Here is a 15,757-nt window from a genome sequence, read left to right on the forward strand (position 1 = left end):
AGAATTTGTTCCACCTCTTCTAACCTAGACTTTCTTCATATGGAGAGAAGAAGGAGAGACAATCAATCATTTGAGGGTCTTGACCTGAATATGGGATAGTCTTACCCGCAGGAAAACCAGCGTGGAGCAGGGAATGGAGGTAGACAGATGCTGAGCACCTTCTCTGTGCCTGACTTTGTGCTCAGAGATCTAAATGCCTTACTTCAGTTAACCCCGGCAGCAGTTTTGGGTAGGTCAATAGTAATCCCTACTTAGTCACTGAAGTGCGGTAATTTGCCAGAGTCATGGAGATAGTACACATCAGAGCAGGACTTCAAACCCTTGTCTATTTCTGAAGCCCATTGTCTTTGTTCTTTCCTACACTGACTGGCCTTAGCACAGATACAAAACAAGAAAGGTCTTTTCACATCCACTTGATAGCAACTTCTTCACTCAGGGATGAAGAACATTTAGAACTCATTTTTTTTTTTTCTAGAACGTCCAGATTTACCCACATGAAAACCACAAATCCAAATCAATCCACCACCACCACCAAATTTAAATAACCCATGTAAAATAAATAATTTCAAAAGCAGTTTTTGTACTGAGAAATGATGATGCAATATTACCCCTTCCTCAAAGGCACTACTATAGACTGAATATTTGTGTCCATCTAATCCCTCCATCTGATGGCATTTGGAAGTGGGGCCTTTGGGAAGTGATTAGTGCCCTTATAAAAAAGACCTCAGAGAGCTCCCTTGCCTCTTCGACCATGTGAGGACACAGTAGCAAGATAGCCATCTATGAGCCAGAAAGTGGATCCTCTGCTGCTGCTTTGATTTTGACCTTCTCAGCCTTCAGAACTGTGAGAAATAAATTTCTGCTGTTGATAGGTCACCCAGTCTATGGTATTTTTTTTTATTGGAGTATAGTTGATTTACAATGTTGTGTTAGTTTCAGGCATACAGCAAAATGAATCAGTTATACATATACATACATCCACTCTTTTAGATTCTTTTCCCATATAGGTCATTACAGACTATTGAGTAGAGTTCCCTGTGCTGTACCATAGGTTCTTATTAGTTATCTATTTTATATATAGTAGATATACAATAGTGTGCATATATCAATCCCAATCTCCCAATTTATCCTTCCTCCTCTCCCCCTCTGGTAACCACAAGTTTGTTTTCTACATCTGTGGCTCAACGTCTGTTTTGTAAATAACTTCATTTGTACGCTTTCTTATTTTTCAGATTCCACATATAAGCGATAATCATATGATAGCTGTCTTTCTCTGGCTGACTTACTTCACTCAGTATAACAATCTCTAGGTCCATCCATTTTATGGTATTTTGGTTGTAGCTACCTCAACAGACTAAGACAGTCACATAAAATAAATTTTACCTTCCTCTACCAATCAGGAGAGAACATTCTTCTAGACCTTGTGATGGGCTAAAGGGGAGCTATATTTTATTTCAGTCTTACAGTGACTTCTCCCTAGAGTTGCTAAGGAGTTAATATCTTTGTGCACGATTTTTTAATGGTTGACTCTGGCAGAAGAAAGAAAACCATAAAACCATCCAGGAGTCTTGTGACAGGTGTTCCACTACCTTATTTAAGGATTATAATTTCCAAAGCTGATCTCTAATCAAGCCTTGACAGAAGGGCCTCCCTCTGGCTGTCACCCAGAGTGCCTTCCCATGCCTTCCCATGGGGGAATCCTTCATCGATGAGCTCGGGATGCAGTCAGACTGCTAAGTCTTTTATAACATATCAGCCAAATGTTTTTTTCAGAGTTTGACAAATGATTTCTACTCTTTTTTGCACAGGTAGAATGCCCAGAGAAGTGTTCAGAGCCCCCATGAAAAAATATTTTCGGGACAACAAAACTCAAAAAAAAAAAAAGAAAGAAAAAAGCAACACTTCAGTGGAAAATATCATTGTCATCTGTTTCTTGTTATTTTCTTATCTGTGTCTCATCCTTCATTTTGATAGGTGTGGTTTTATTTTTAGACTCTTGTCTTTCTGACTTGAGTGCTCCTTCTGTTGTTTTCTATACGTTTTCACCACCATTCTTGTCAGTACGCTTTTAGTGGGGGATTGTTTGGGTTATTAACCTGGCTGCTCAAGTTTAAGTGCAGCTGGCATACATAGTACTGGGTCCGTGCTTAAAGTACGTGTGTGGAGAGTGTTACGTTTGAAGTGGAGTTTGGGGATTTGGTTGTTCCAGTTACCATTTCCCACGGGGAATGTTTTTGAATACTGTTGTTTTTTGAACCATCCTTGTGGCAGGTCTGATTCATGACTATCAGAACCGGATTGAATTTCTCATCTCCTCTTTTGGAAGAAGTGCCTTTTTATTTGGGAGCAGGTTGGAGGAGGGGTTCATTTTGCTGCTGGTTCCAGAACCAGGATTGGAGAAGAGACACAGAAGGCTATCAGGATGTCTACTAATTGCTTTCCAATGCGTGTCCTTTCTTTCTCCTGAAGTTACCAGTACTGTTTGCTATAACTTATCTTATTCTGTGTATTGCCAGATCTTTCTATCAGCCCTTTTCCTTTCCTTCTGTGAAAGGATAACCACATGGTGGTGATGTTTTACTGATCTAAATTTCTTGAATTTTTTTTTCTCCTTGTAAGTATTTATAGGAGGATATGGGGAACCAGATAAGTTGTGGCACTTTGTTTCTAAGAGCCTGGTTCACGTTCTGCACATGGAATGGTTGTGCAGAGCAGAGGAGGACTCTGAAAGTAAAGTGACCGCTGGGGAAATCTTATGTTTGGGTTACATCTTCTTTGCTCGATAAAGCCCACATGACTTCTAAATATTATGCATCTTCACTGGAGATGGCAATTAGGAGAAAATATTTTTTATGTCCATTTATCAGATAATTTTGATGCCAAACCAAGCCATACTCTGGGGCAACAGCTTCCTGATGGGCAAACATGTCCCAATGGGACTCATATCAACCTGGAGGAAAAGACAGTTTAAGTCTCTAGTTTGGAAGAAATGCACAGTGGTTTAAAGAAATTAATTCGAACAAACTCTATCTTTTGTGGGGCTCCTACCTGGGCAACTAAAAAGGGACGCATTGAAATTGTCTGGTATTTTCATGATGTCATTGGTTCAGTGACAGCAAAGGCTGTTCCCATGGGGCCAGCCTGTCCTGGCACAGAGGACAACAGTGGCAGTCTTTGTCAGGCTCAGTCATCATTCAGGGATGCTCCTTATGCCAACATGATCCTTTACTCCTTTATTTTTCCTTTAATATTGCATGCTTATCTCATCAATAAACTGTGTGGGCTCTACCTCAGACGTATCTCCTTCCCACCACCTCCACCATATCTCCCCTGGATTACTGCTGTGACCTCCTCCAAAAAGGTGGTCTTTTTTTGCTTGTCCTCATATGGAGGAAGGAACAAGAAAGCTCTCTAGGGTTTCTTTTATAACGGCACTAATCCCATTCAGGAGGGTTTCACTCTCATGACCCAATCACCTCTCGAAATCCCCACCTCCAAATACCATCACCTTGGAGGTTAGGATTTCAACAAAGGAATTTGGTGGATCGGGGCAAGCACACAAACATTCAGTTTATAGCAGATTTTCAGCTTTTAAGGACTCAAGTGATTACATTGGGCCCACCTGGATAATTCAGGATATTTTCCCCATCTTAAGGTCCTTAGCTTTAATTACAGCTGCAAAGTCCCTTTTGCCATGTAAAGTAACATATTCACAGTTTCTGGGGATTAGAGTGGGGACACTTTGGGGGTGCCATCATAACTTATATTTTCTAAATATTCTATAGTGAATTTTAAAAATAATTTTTTAATTTAGAAATTTTAAAAAGCTATTTAAAAAATAAAAGATTCTCAGACTGAGTTAAAATAGTGAGCCAAAGAACCCTCTTTCCATGAAACATATAGTATTAATAAGCACCAACCATGAAATTACTGTTTCTTTGTTGACTGGTTAATGTATATGAACGTTAATTTTAATTACAGTGTTTTGGTTTACTTATTCATGCATAGAAATGTTAAGTTTATGATAGATAGTTACTATATTTGGCCAAGCATATCCTGCAGGATGTTGTTTACTTGTGCTAATTTTATAAATTTTCCTTATTTTATGGGCTGTACATCCAGTAACTTCATTATGAATAAAGTACAGGTTTGGAGAAGTTACATTATCCTGAAATGACTTCAATCAATGACAACTTTGGTTTTTATAAAGGTCACCTGATAGAGGTGTAGTGGTTTTTTTTAAGGAAAAAAAATTTAATAGGTTAAGTAATTATTCCTGCAGTATGATAACATAATTGCAAGTTTCTTTCTATCTTTTAAAGATGCTTTTTAATAATCATTAAAAAAGCAACATGATGAGTGATTTCTCTGTTAAGATCATGAATATACATCAAAGGATGAATGAAAATAATCAATTGTCCTAATACCATGCAAATGAGCACTTGTAGCTTGAGAAAAAAATTGCAGTACAGCCTCACTGGAAAAGTGCCTTATCTCAAAACAGTTTAGGTGACCTATATGAGAAAAGAATCTAAAAAAGAATGATTATATGTATAACTGAATCACTTTGCTGTACACTTGAAACTAACACAACATTGTAAATCAACTATGCTCCAATAAAATTAAAATTAAAAAAAAAAACAAACAAAGCCCCCAAACAAACAAAAAAACAGTTTAGGTGACATTGGAGATAGCATGCTTTGGAAATCTGTGTTAAATGATTTAAAAAGTACAGCACATACATAGGGCAAATATGCATGCAAGGAATATAAATAAAAATAGTTTATAAAATGTGAGTGTAGAGAAATAAAATATGTTAAATCAATATATTATTTTAGATATTATACCATCTTTAAATAGGTAACTAAATTGGAAAACAGAAAGTAAACGTTATTATTTTATACAGTTCCTAACATTTATAGATTCAATTTGGCCCTGCACTCACTCTCTCTCTCCCTTTTCAATAGTCTCAGTTGGGAAAATGGGAGATTGCTTACACTTGGGATTGCCTCATATTCAGGCTTGTATGTTACATAGGAGGCATGATTTGTTTGAGGATTTGTCAGGTGACAGCTATTGAATGGAGTCAGGGCCAGGGGCTCAGCAACACAACTCCTCATCTTGGCTTTTTCTGATTCCAACATGATTTCAGTTTCCTCTTTTGAAGAGGATCAAGCAATCAGGCAATTAGATTCCTTGAAGCAGAAATGGCTGCTATTAAGAGCACCCTGGAGAGACACTCACGTGTCACTGGCTTTCCCTTCCTTCATCAGCCCTCAAAAGAGACTTGAAGAAATGAGGGAAGTGGATGTTTATAGTTTGCGGACAAGATCTATGCTATAAAACAGAATTGCTTTTACTATCAACAGCAAAAGGGAACTTACAGATATATAAACCTTTGGGGCCTGGTTGGTATCATTCCTCTATTTTGTTTTCGCTCTAAAACAAATATGAGGAAAAGGTAGAGACATAAAGTAGATAGAAACAAATTTAGAACAGACACCAGAAAGCTTTTTTTTTTTTTTTTTTTCCTATTCTGAAAACCATTTGTGTGTAGCAGGACCAAGGAGACAAGGGTGAAGAATTAAATCACTAGGTTGCTGGAGAAATAGTTAGCTGACATAACCGGCATTTGGAGAAGCTGGCTTTTTAAGATGTGAATTAGTTTTGTTAGGCCAAATGCATTTATTCTTTCAAAAGCATCTTGTGTAATTATTTATTCGACACAACATTTCACGTGCATGTACTCAATCAGCCCATGAAACAGTTTAGCAGAATACTGCAGGAAAAGCAAAGGATGACAGCATGGAAAGAAACAATTAAAGTGGCTGACAGCATTTAATTTATCTCTTTTAGTTAGCTGGGCTATATCCAGGCTTCTTGGGGCCGTTGGGCATAATCCTTGGGGATCATGAATGATTCTTACTGAAGTTTTCCTTGGTCCTTTGTGAAATGTAAAAGTTTACCTCCTGGGCAGAGCAGACACCAATGTGCACTTCAGAAACAAAGAGGCCTGGCTGTGGTTTCCCTCTCCTGGGATGGAGTCCTGTGTGCCCAACCCAACTCCATCCTGCCTAAACCAGAGAGATGCGGAGTATGCAAGAAATAAAGAATGAAAGTGGCAAAGCTCTTGTGAACGGCAGACCCAAGTTGGCTTAGATATTCATGGTAATAGAGGGCACCAGAGGTGGGAATGAGAAAAACTCCGTTCCTTCATCTCGACATCATTAAAGCAGCTGTATTCTAGGTCCTATGCTTGGATAGTTCCACGGTTCTAACCCTCATAATAATCCTAGGAGTAGGGTAGATATTAGCATTCATAAGATGAAAGCAACAACTTGTTCTAACAATTAAAGTAACTGATTGAAAGGAGAGCTCAGAGAATTTTGGGAAAACTGAAGAATCAGGCTTAGAAAGAAGATAGAAGGGAATAGTTCCTGGGATCTAGATTGCTGGAACTGACCCACACTGTCATTGGGGTACTGTTTGGATGAATGCAAGAGCTATTATCTGCTCTTGCATTATTCTGGTCAAGTCTCAAGTTTCGTGGAGAGAGAATCTAATGGGGGCAAGTGGAAATCCTTGAAGTCCTACTATGACTGTATGCGATGGTGGCTGGGTAGTTACCCAAAGTAAAATTGGTATGTTGTCACAAAGCACCGGGAAAGGATGCTGGAAAGGCAAAAAATGCAGATGTGCCACAAACAGAAACTTAGAAAACTTAACATAACTTGACTAATACCACCCAGTGAATGAGTGGCAGCCAGGATACAAACGCAGTTCTTTTTTTGCCTCAAAGGCTACCCTTTCCCCACTCTGCCATGCTACCTCTCAGATACACAGGTGGACAAGGATCATGTAAACCATTTATTTTGTTATTGTTCGCAACAAAGTGACTAAAGTGAAGGAAGAGATGAAGATTGGAGGGTTTGGTGAGTAGATATGGGTGGGAAAGGAGAAGATTTGATTTTTTTTTAACATCTTTATTGGAGTAGAACTGCTTTACAATGGTGTGTTAGTTTCTGCTTTATAACAAAGTGAATCAGCTATACGTATACATATATCCCCATATCTCCTCCCTCTTGCGTCTCCCTCCCACCCTTCCTATCCCTGGGACAAAGTGAGAGAGTGGCATGGACTTATAAATACTACCAAATGTAAAATGGATAGCTAGCGGGAAGCAACCGCATAGAAGATTTGATTTTGTTAGCAAAACATTTTCACCATACTTTTCTTAAATATCTTCCTGTCTAGGGATCCTTGATACTCTTCTCTTCTGGTCTTTATCACTTCTCCTTTCTCTTTCTCCCAGATGCTCTGACAGCTCCTCATATTCTCTTTCCCAGGGCTTGGTCCTAGGTCCTCTCTTCTGCATCAACTCTCATCCATACACCAATGACCATCACTAGCTATTGACTAAAGGATAAAGTCCAAATGGCTCAGCAAGTCCTTCAGGGTTCCTCATGTCTAAGCCCCATACTACCTAATAATCTTCTCTTTTGTTCTTTATGGTACCATAATTCAAGACCCATTGGCCTATCTTCTCTTTGTGTTCCAATAGGCCATCCATGCTATCACTTCCAAGGTTTGTTCATCCTATTCTATACTCGAGGAAATCCTTCCAACTTTCTACCTTGTATCCAAATCTGCCTCATTCTACAAGGTCCAGCTCAATTCTCACCATCTCCAAAAGACCATCTCCAGTAGCTCTACATTTCAATGGCAACTTGCTTTTTCAAGGCAAAGTCTGGGGGACTTTCCAGGTGGTCCAGTGGTTGTGACTTTGCCTTCCAGTGCAGGGGGTGCAGGTTCAATCCCTGGTCCGGGAGCTAAGATCCTACCCACGTGCCTCACGGCCAAAAAACCAAAATATAAAACAGAAGCAATATTGTAACAAATTCAATAAAGACTTAAAAAAAAAAAGTCTGGGGCATTTGTCTGGGCCCTTAACCACATACCACTTCATAATCTTATGTGGTTATCTTGTTTCCCTGAAGTGACTGTAGGCTTTTGGAGGGAAAATCTTTTTAGGACTGGGTAATAACTACCCAACAAATATTTCACACAATCAGTTTGTTTCAAAAACAAGAAGTGTGTAATTTGTGTCTTACGAAAAGAAGTAATTGAGCCTCTTCTCCCACCCACGACACTACAGAAGCAACAGCAGCTTCAGTTCAGGTTTGGACAGGGGTGTTCCCTCATGTGACAAATCCAGATTAAAGTCAGCCTTCCCAAAGAGCTTTCAATCTACTGTCATCTTGGGTAAGATCTATGAGGCTCCCTAGGAAGGTGCAGAAAGCAGCATAAATCAAGAAAGTCCTCCAGAGAGAAGGGAAGATACCTACAGAGTGACCCCCAGAAATCTGTCCCGATGATGTACAGTGAAATCATTACTGTGAAACCACCCATTCCTTGGACGAGGCCCAGCTCCTCAGGTGGTCCATGGTGTTCTGTGGCCATCCACTACTACACAAGGCGGTAGGTCCCATGGAGAGTCTTAGATTCCTCTCCCTCTTTTCATTTACTCATCGACTATTTTCTGGCCTTGGCTCTGAATTACCAGAATGACTAAGGTACATATTCATCTCACATTGAGTTCCTAGGTGCTGATACATGACCATGGGTCTTAGACTCTGTCTCAGGCCTTACATTCATGAATGCACAGGCCCGAGGCTCTAATTTCATCCCTGCATGAATGGGTTCCCTCAGTACGGGGGTGCTGGGGTGTGGAAGGAAGGCGGTAAACCCAGGAGCAGAAACCTAGGCAGCTTGAGCAGGCCAAGGGGCTGCTTTTTTGACATGTTTCTCAGGAATTGGCCATTCACAGCCTTCACTGCTATTTCATTAATGGAACTCACACATGTAGCAGTAGTTGTCTGGGGAAGGCTAGTAGTGCTAACTTTCCCTATGGTTTGCTCTCAAAATCGTGTAAAGCATTTTCCTGTTTTCCTTTGGAAAATGTCTACACTATATCCTGACATTTCATCTGCAGCCCTAACGGGGGTGACTAATATGAGCTGTTGGTTCTTGGCTCTTTCAAAAGTAAGCCAGCTTAATCTAGTAATATCTTTCTTAGGCTCACAGGAAAAGGAAAAAAATGACAATTAAGCAACACAAGCAACTAGTGTGCTTTCCTTAAGTGTTCTTACTGAAACAAAAGTGTATGTGGGTTTTTTTTTTTTTTAATGTTTTGAAGGTCTGGTTTAAATAAAACATTTAACCCTTTGAAAGTCAGAGCTCTAGCGTGCTTTTAAAGCAGCGTGTGATTTAGGTGGGGTATACTCTGTGGCAGCCAGTATCTTGGCATTCTAGTGTGTATACAAACCTCTGGTCTACAGGAGGTTGGGTGCAGTTACACAGAGGGTGGGGTGGACAAAACAAAAAGCAGTGCTTGAATCGTGCTTGGAAAACATTTTTGGATTCAATGTGAGCCAAAACCATGAGAACTGGCCTATATCCTCAGGGTTTAAAAGATGTAGGCTGACCATGTAGTGGAAGTATGAATAGTACCAGACTACAACCGTGCAGCCAGGGTTCTGGTCTCACCTGGGTGGAAACTAGCAGTACAATTAGCTGGTTTCAACTCTGGGCCTCAGTTTCCTCACATGTACATATGAGTAGGTTTCCAAAGGCCTCTGTAGCTCTGACTTTTCCATGGCACTGCATCATTCGAAAAACGATTATTAGATGTCTGTGTTCTCCTTCACGTTTGGTTTCCTAGGCATCTGTAGATAGGAGGGCTCTGGCTGTGTTGGTGGCCTGAACTTTCAGGGCTGTAGCTGGTGACTCCAGTAAGTGAAGAGCACAGTGGAGATTGTAAGTTCTCAGGACCACACCAGGACTTCTCCCTAGAGGTACAGACAACTTAGGAGACACGTCCTGGATGCTAGTTATCCCATACAGTTCAGTGGGAAGGTTGTAATTTCAGGGCCACACTTGGGAAGGAGTTTTGTGTGAATATGGGGGTGCATTCTACCCCATATTGTGGCTGTAGGAACGGTGGGAGGAGGAAGAGGAAGAAGAGCAGCTGACAGTTACTGCGTGCTTGCTGTGTGCTCAGCCCTCCGCTGACTGCGCTGCCTGGACTATCTCACTCTATTTTCTCAGCCACACTACAGGGAAGCATCATCCTAGGAAAGAAACCAAGGCTCAGGGACATCGTGTAGCTTGTTGGATTGAGTCCTTCCTTTTAACTCCTCTTTCGTTTACAACTAGTTGGACATGAATAAAAGTGCCTTGTACATCACACCAGGACACCCAGGAGGCTTCTACCCACCCGTCCATCCAAAAGTGGGGCAGACAGGACCTCAGAGGAGGCAGCATATCCAAGGGAGTCGGTGAGCTTGTCCTATCCCCCACTTGCTAAACTCAAGCCGGCCTGATCTGAAGATCTCTTTCTTTTACCTGCAAAGTGATACTGTCTCAGTGGCTGAAATGCTGAATTTAGTGAGCTGCTCATTGTGTTTCAGGACTCTCTCTCTGTACATCAAATGGATCTTCAAAGAGAACTAAGGTCAGAAACACGTACTTCTTATTAAGCAAGAAAACCATGGCTTTGTATTTATTTGAGAAAGCTATCATGCTAAAAAAAAATAAAATAAAATAGAACCATAAGCTAGATATCAAAGGCAGGCTTGGCTGAGACTACAAAACAGCTGTCACCTTCACTTCCTGTGGGGTGTTAATGAATCACCATCTTTCCCGTCTCTTTAGAAGTAACGATTCCTAAAGTTTCCCCTTTATTTTTTTAAAAAACATGGGCTATATTTAACCTTTCCCAATGGATTTGTCTTTGTCTTTAAACAGTTTCCAGTAATCCCCTCAAGGCCCCAAAGATGTGTGATTTAGACTCTTTCCAAAGTCTTTGGAGCATGAAAGAAAGTGGCTGTTTGAATAAATTATGTACGTTCATTCTCTTGTGGACTATTGTAAATTAGATGTTCAAATGAGCCACAAGCAGCATGGAAAGAAGTGAACAGAATTGATTCTTTCAAAGAGAAGGGGAATTTTCAGATTTCCAGCCTATTCTTGAGAAACATGAATATTTCTGAACTACTTATCTATCGAACCATGTGAAATTACCATTTTGTAAGTCAAACATGGCCAAATATTGGCAATTCCTCATGGTTCAATTTAACATATGAATTGACTCATTTCCCTTGAAGCATCAAGGATATGAACCAAAAGGTCTGTAGGTCTCAAACTGACGCTCTGTAAATTTTAGTTGTGTTCCCCACCCTCTACCAAAAGCATTTATTTTTGAACGAAGAAGGCAAAACAAAACCTTAGAAGGGACAGATCTATGAATTATCCTGTTTGATATTCCTAGATAATGAAATAGGGCAGATGTTAGAATTTAGTGTAAAATCCTTATATATTATCTTAAATTATTTTCAACGTTCATGTGCAAATGTACCCAACCTTCACCTACCACGAATAAGGAACAAAATAAAAAGTACTAAACAGGCCTAAATTTTTTTTTTTTTTTTTTGCGGTACGCAGGCATCTCACTCTTGTGGCCTCTCCCATTGTGGAGCACAGGCTCCGGATGTGCAGGCTCAGTGGCCGTGGCTCACGGACCTAGCCACTCCGCGGCATGTGGGACCTTCCCGGTCTGGGGCACGAACGCGTGTCCCCTGCATCGGCAGGCGGACTCTCAACCACTGCGCCACCTGGGAAGCCCGGGCCTAAATTTTTAAAAGCTCCAAATCTAAATGCTAGTGGAAAAGGAATTCATGTCAGCTGAAGACCAAATTATTGCTTATTATTTTACTATTACATGTACCTGCTGGACTTGGTTTATATGTCTGGGCTTACATTATTTAGTCTTGTGTGAAGTTTTCTGTAACTTAGCCAAGGTAATTTCTGAGGGGACAGTTAATGAGAAAGACAAAATGGTACAGGATATATCATTAGCATTTAGTTACCAGAGAGGTACAAACTAATCATGGCTGTTTCAGTGCTCACAGTAACAGAGTTGCAATAAAGCTATCAGATGTGCCCAGAAAGGTTCTTCCTGGAAGGAGCATCTTGAAGTAGTCATTTCCTTCTAGTACATTCTTCTGTGTAAAGCACCTGATGATTTTATTTTTTTCTCTCTTCTGTGTAAAGCACCTAATGGTGTGGATTCTCGAACTTCCTCCAGAGCAGGTTAAAGCTAAACTAAGAGTACTGTTGCTCAACATTCAGGGTCAAATTTGGTTCCAGGTGACTTCATATTACAGCACTCATGCTGTACCAGTAACAGATGCCAGATGAAACTGAAGATTCATGTTAAGTTTTAAAGGATGCCTCAAGGCAAATACTTCCCTTATTCTATGCAGCTAATTTCTGGTTGGCTAAGAACAGCGTTAAGATCAGTCATACTATTTCCTTGTTTTCTTATTCCTTGGATGAAAAATTTCAGCACACACATTCTCAAACTTTGTATGGAATTAACTTCAGAGACGTGTCTGTTCTCATTTCAGCTGTGTATCAGAAGAGAGTCCCTGTTAAACGACTTCTCCTATCTGTACACTTGTCCTCTGAGGACAGTGTACAACACTGCAAGACACAGGAAGCTCTCTTCCTGTTAGTTTTGGTGAAGGTGCCATTTGGCCTGGGGTATGCCTGCTGCATACTTTTGCCTAAACACTCAAGTTCAGGAAAACCCTAAGAAGGAAGACTCTTTAAGAGAATGTTTCACTTCCTCACAGGTGTTTTAGGGTGCTTTAACACAATGGCACTCAAACCACAGGTGAGGATGAAGTGAAGAGATTCTGAGGTCTTTAGGAAGATGGGTCCTTGGAGGCTTAGAGTCTACACAGAAGTGAACAACCAACCGCCTTGACTGTGTCCTTCAATTTGAATATAACCTTACATTGTAATTGTCAGTTGAACACTCCTGCTTACTTTGTGTCACAGACTTGACAGCAGTGGCTTGTTTTCTTGTAAATGTGCCTGGCTTTCCTTCTGGTACTTTCATACAGGTCCCTGTAAGCAAAGCCCCCAGCCCCTCCCACAAACAAAACAGGGGTTGTAGTCCCATAAAACTCTCAGTCAGAAAGCTACCCCAAAATAAGCTTTATTGCAAGAAAAGTGTCATATTTGATACACAGACCTACGAAAACAAACAAAACCAAAAGCCATAAGTTTTTCCTCATAAACACTTGATTACAAATTTACACTGTTTGTTTTTTTTAGTTATTAGAAAACAAAACAAAGTCCCAAACTGGATCTAACTGGTGACTAATCTTTGGTCAGCACAGGTGTGAGAGGAACAACCCAGAGCCTGCATGTGCTTTGGCCATTTCACATATGAGGTTTGGTCACTGGTCCAGGGACAGGTTCTTGGGTTGAGAAGAACGCGGGGACGTACTCTTATTAGCACATCCTGGTACAATATCTTTTTAAATGACTAAAGCAAACTAAACATCAATTCATTGTACAAACATCTTTCATACACAATAGGCTATGATAAAACGAGACATATGGTGTATAACTACAGTATTAATGAAAATTCTAAAAAAAATGGATTTAAAAAAAACAACATATATTCCTTGGCTGTACTGCATGATTTGTTTGCACATATGGCAATCCTGAAATAGCTTGAACATAATAAATGCACCATTAATCTAAGACAGCACCAAACACTACAGAACGCCAGGTGTTCCTTTCCGAAGGAACAGCAGTTCTTCAGCTGCCTACAGTACCACAAGTATGCAGCACGCCCTGGGTAAGAATGAGGTGTTGTGGGTAGCACATGTGCTTCCTTGAGGTTATGAGAAGGAAATACAGTACGGTTTGGCCTGCAACGCTACTGGTCTCACAAGCAGTCAAGGTATTTTGCTACAGTGGTTGTGCTTCATCTTCTGTTGCCTGGTGTGTCTGGTGATGTGAAATATCATCACAATGAGCTGCTCTGGCTTTTATCTCCTTTATAAAGGATCTAATGACACGTTGATTACACTGCCCGTTCAGCTCTGTGAGGCTTCCTTTAAAATAATCAGATGTGTACCAGTTGGATGACTGGCAGAAAACCAACGGAAACACCTCTTGAATCTACTGAATTTTTAAAAAAGCACCTCTAAAAGAAATAGCTCAAATTTATAAATCTAAAGAAAAACAAGTGAGTTTCCCTTTTTGTTTACATAGTTTGTTCATTTCTCCATATATTACTGCATTAAAAATAAATAAACATCTATATTTTTTTAATTAGCAACTATAGCAAAATACCCAAAGTGTTACAGACTGCTAACAGGAAAAAAAAAGCTCACATTATTCTTGTGCATTTAGTGCCATATGCTGATCTCTTGAATATTTAGGTTTTTTTTTTTTAATATATTTTAAAGTGAAGTTATATAGAAAATACAGTAACCACGGTTGCCTCTGTACTCAAATCTTTGGCCACACCAGAGTCTAATTATCACTCCCTGTGAGGGTCAACATTCTAAAGTCTGAGACAGGGAGGAAAGAAATAAAAGTCTTTTTTTTTTCCTCTTTAAAATTAGTCATTGATTTCTCAGAGGCTTCTGAAGGCTGGCTGTGCAGGGATTTGAGCCTGGAACCAAGTCTGCAAGGGGTTAATAGAGTTGAATCTGCAGCCTCATTCTGAGAGCCTCCCCGAGCTCCCCTAGGAGGTAGTCGTCCTCATTGCTGTCTTCCAGTTTCTTAAGCTCCTTTTTCTTGTAGAGAGGGATGCTAGTGACTTCCAGTGTGTATGTGCCAGGCACAAGCTTCCTCTTGGCCGTGTGCAAGTAGCTGAGCCCATTCCTTTGGTGGATGCGGAAGATGCCATCGTCATTCCCTTGGGAGATGACATAGCGGATGTGGTTGTTGAGTGGCTCAATGGCGGGCATGAGTTCTAGGATGTGCTCCTTAGAGCCAAGGCCGGAAAGGTTGAACTTCATTTTCACGGGGCTGTCCATGTCGACACTCTCCAGGCTGATCTGTTCAACCTGGAGAAAGAGCAGGAAACGATGTGGGAAGAGCTTCGACAGCACAGGTAGATGACTCGAAAGGAGCCTGCTGTCGGGGTGCAGCCACAAGGACGATGTATCTCTGCCCCTCCGCACTCTGCTTGTAACTTACTGTAGGCTGGGAGAAAAGGTCAATTCCACAGAGTAGGCCCTGTAAATCTTTACGACTTCTCACTCAGCCTTATCCAGGTAAAGTTACAGGTCTGGGCCTACGGGGAGCACTCACATTTCAAGTTTTTTTTGTTGAGTTTATGGAATATCATGCTTGCTTATTAATAATAAACAAGAGACAATTTAGGAAATGACTGTAATTTTTTTTTTTTTTTTTTTTTTTTTGCTGGAGGTAAAATGAGAAGTGCAGCTGTTATCTAACAGCAGGGACTGTCCCCAGAGGGCTCTTCACTCTGAAGGCCCTGGTTGATTTTATGGTCACAAACCATGAGTGAGTGTCTTTGCTGGGAGCTGTTAGTGCAGAGGGAGGGACCTGCAGAGTCGTCAGGGCTCAGGTTTGAACCAGCTTTGGTAAAAAGCCAACGGGGCACGGCCCAGATGAACCAAGTCTCCCTCAGTCAGCGGTATGGGAGGTTTAGGAATGCTATTTCAGTAAGACAGGCAAAAAAAAAAAAAAAAAAAAAAAAAAAAAAAAAAAAAAAATCAATAGCCAACGGGGCACGGCCCAGATGAACCAAGTCTCCCTCAGTCAGCGGTATGGGAGGTTTAGGAATGCTATTTCAGTAAGACAGGCAAAAAAAAAAAAAAAAAAAAAAAAAAAAAAAAAAAAAAAAATCAATGCTTGGAGT

General features: G+C 40.5%; 1 protein-coding gene across 1 annotated transcript in view; it reads right to left on the minus strand.

Annotated features, from left to right (window-relative positions):
- Positions 1-13,047: 13,047 nt before the first annotated feature.
- The window catches only part of FBN2 (fibrillin 2), a 224,600-nt gene continuing 221,890 nt past the window's right edge, over positions 13,048-15,757 (minus strand). The window contains exon 65 of the mRNA XM_024120349.2: positions 13,048-14,936. Within this exon, the coding sequence (XP_023976117.1) occupies positions 14,562-14,936 (375 nt within the window). The 3' untranslated portion in view covers positions 13,048-14,561. The remainder of the gene's footprint in view (positions 14,937-15,757) is intronic.

Source organism: Physeter macrocephalus, chromosome 8 (genome assembly GCF_002837175.3).
Source record: "Physeter macrocephalus isolate SW-GA chromosome 8, ASM283717v5, whole genome shotgun sequence".
Lineage (NCBI taxonomy): Eukaryota > Metazoa > Chordata > Mammalia > Artiodactyla > Physeteridae > Physeter > Physeter macrocephalus.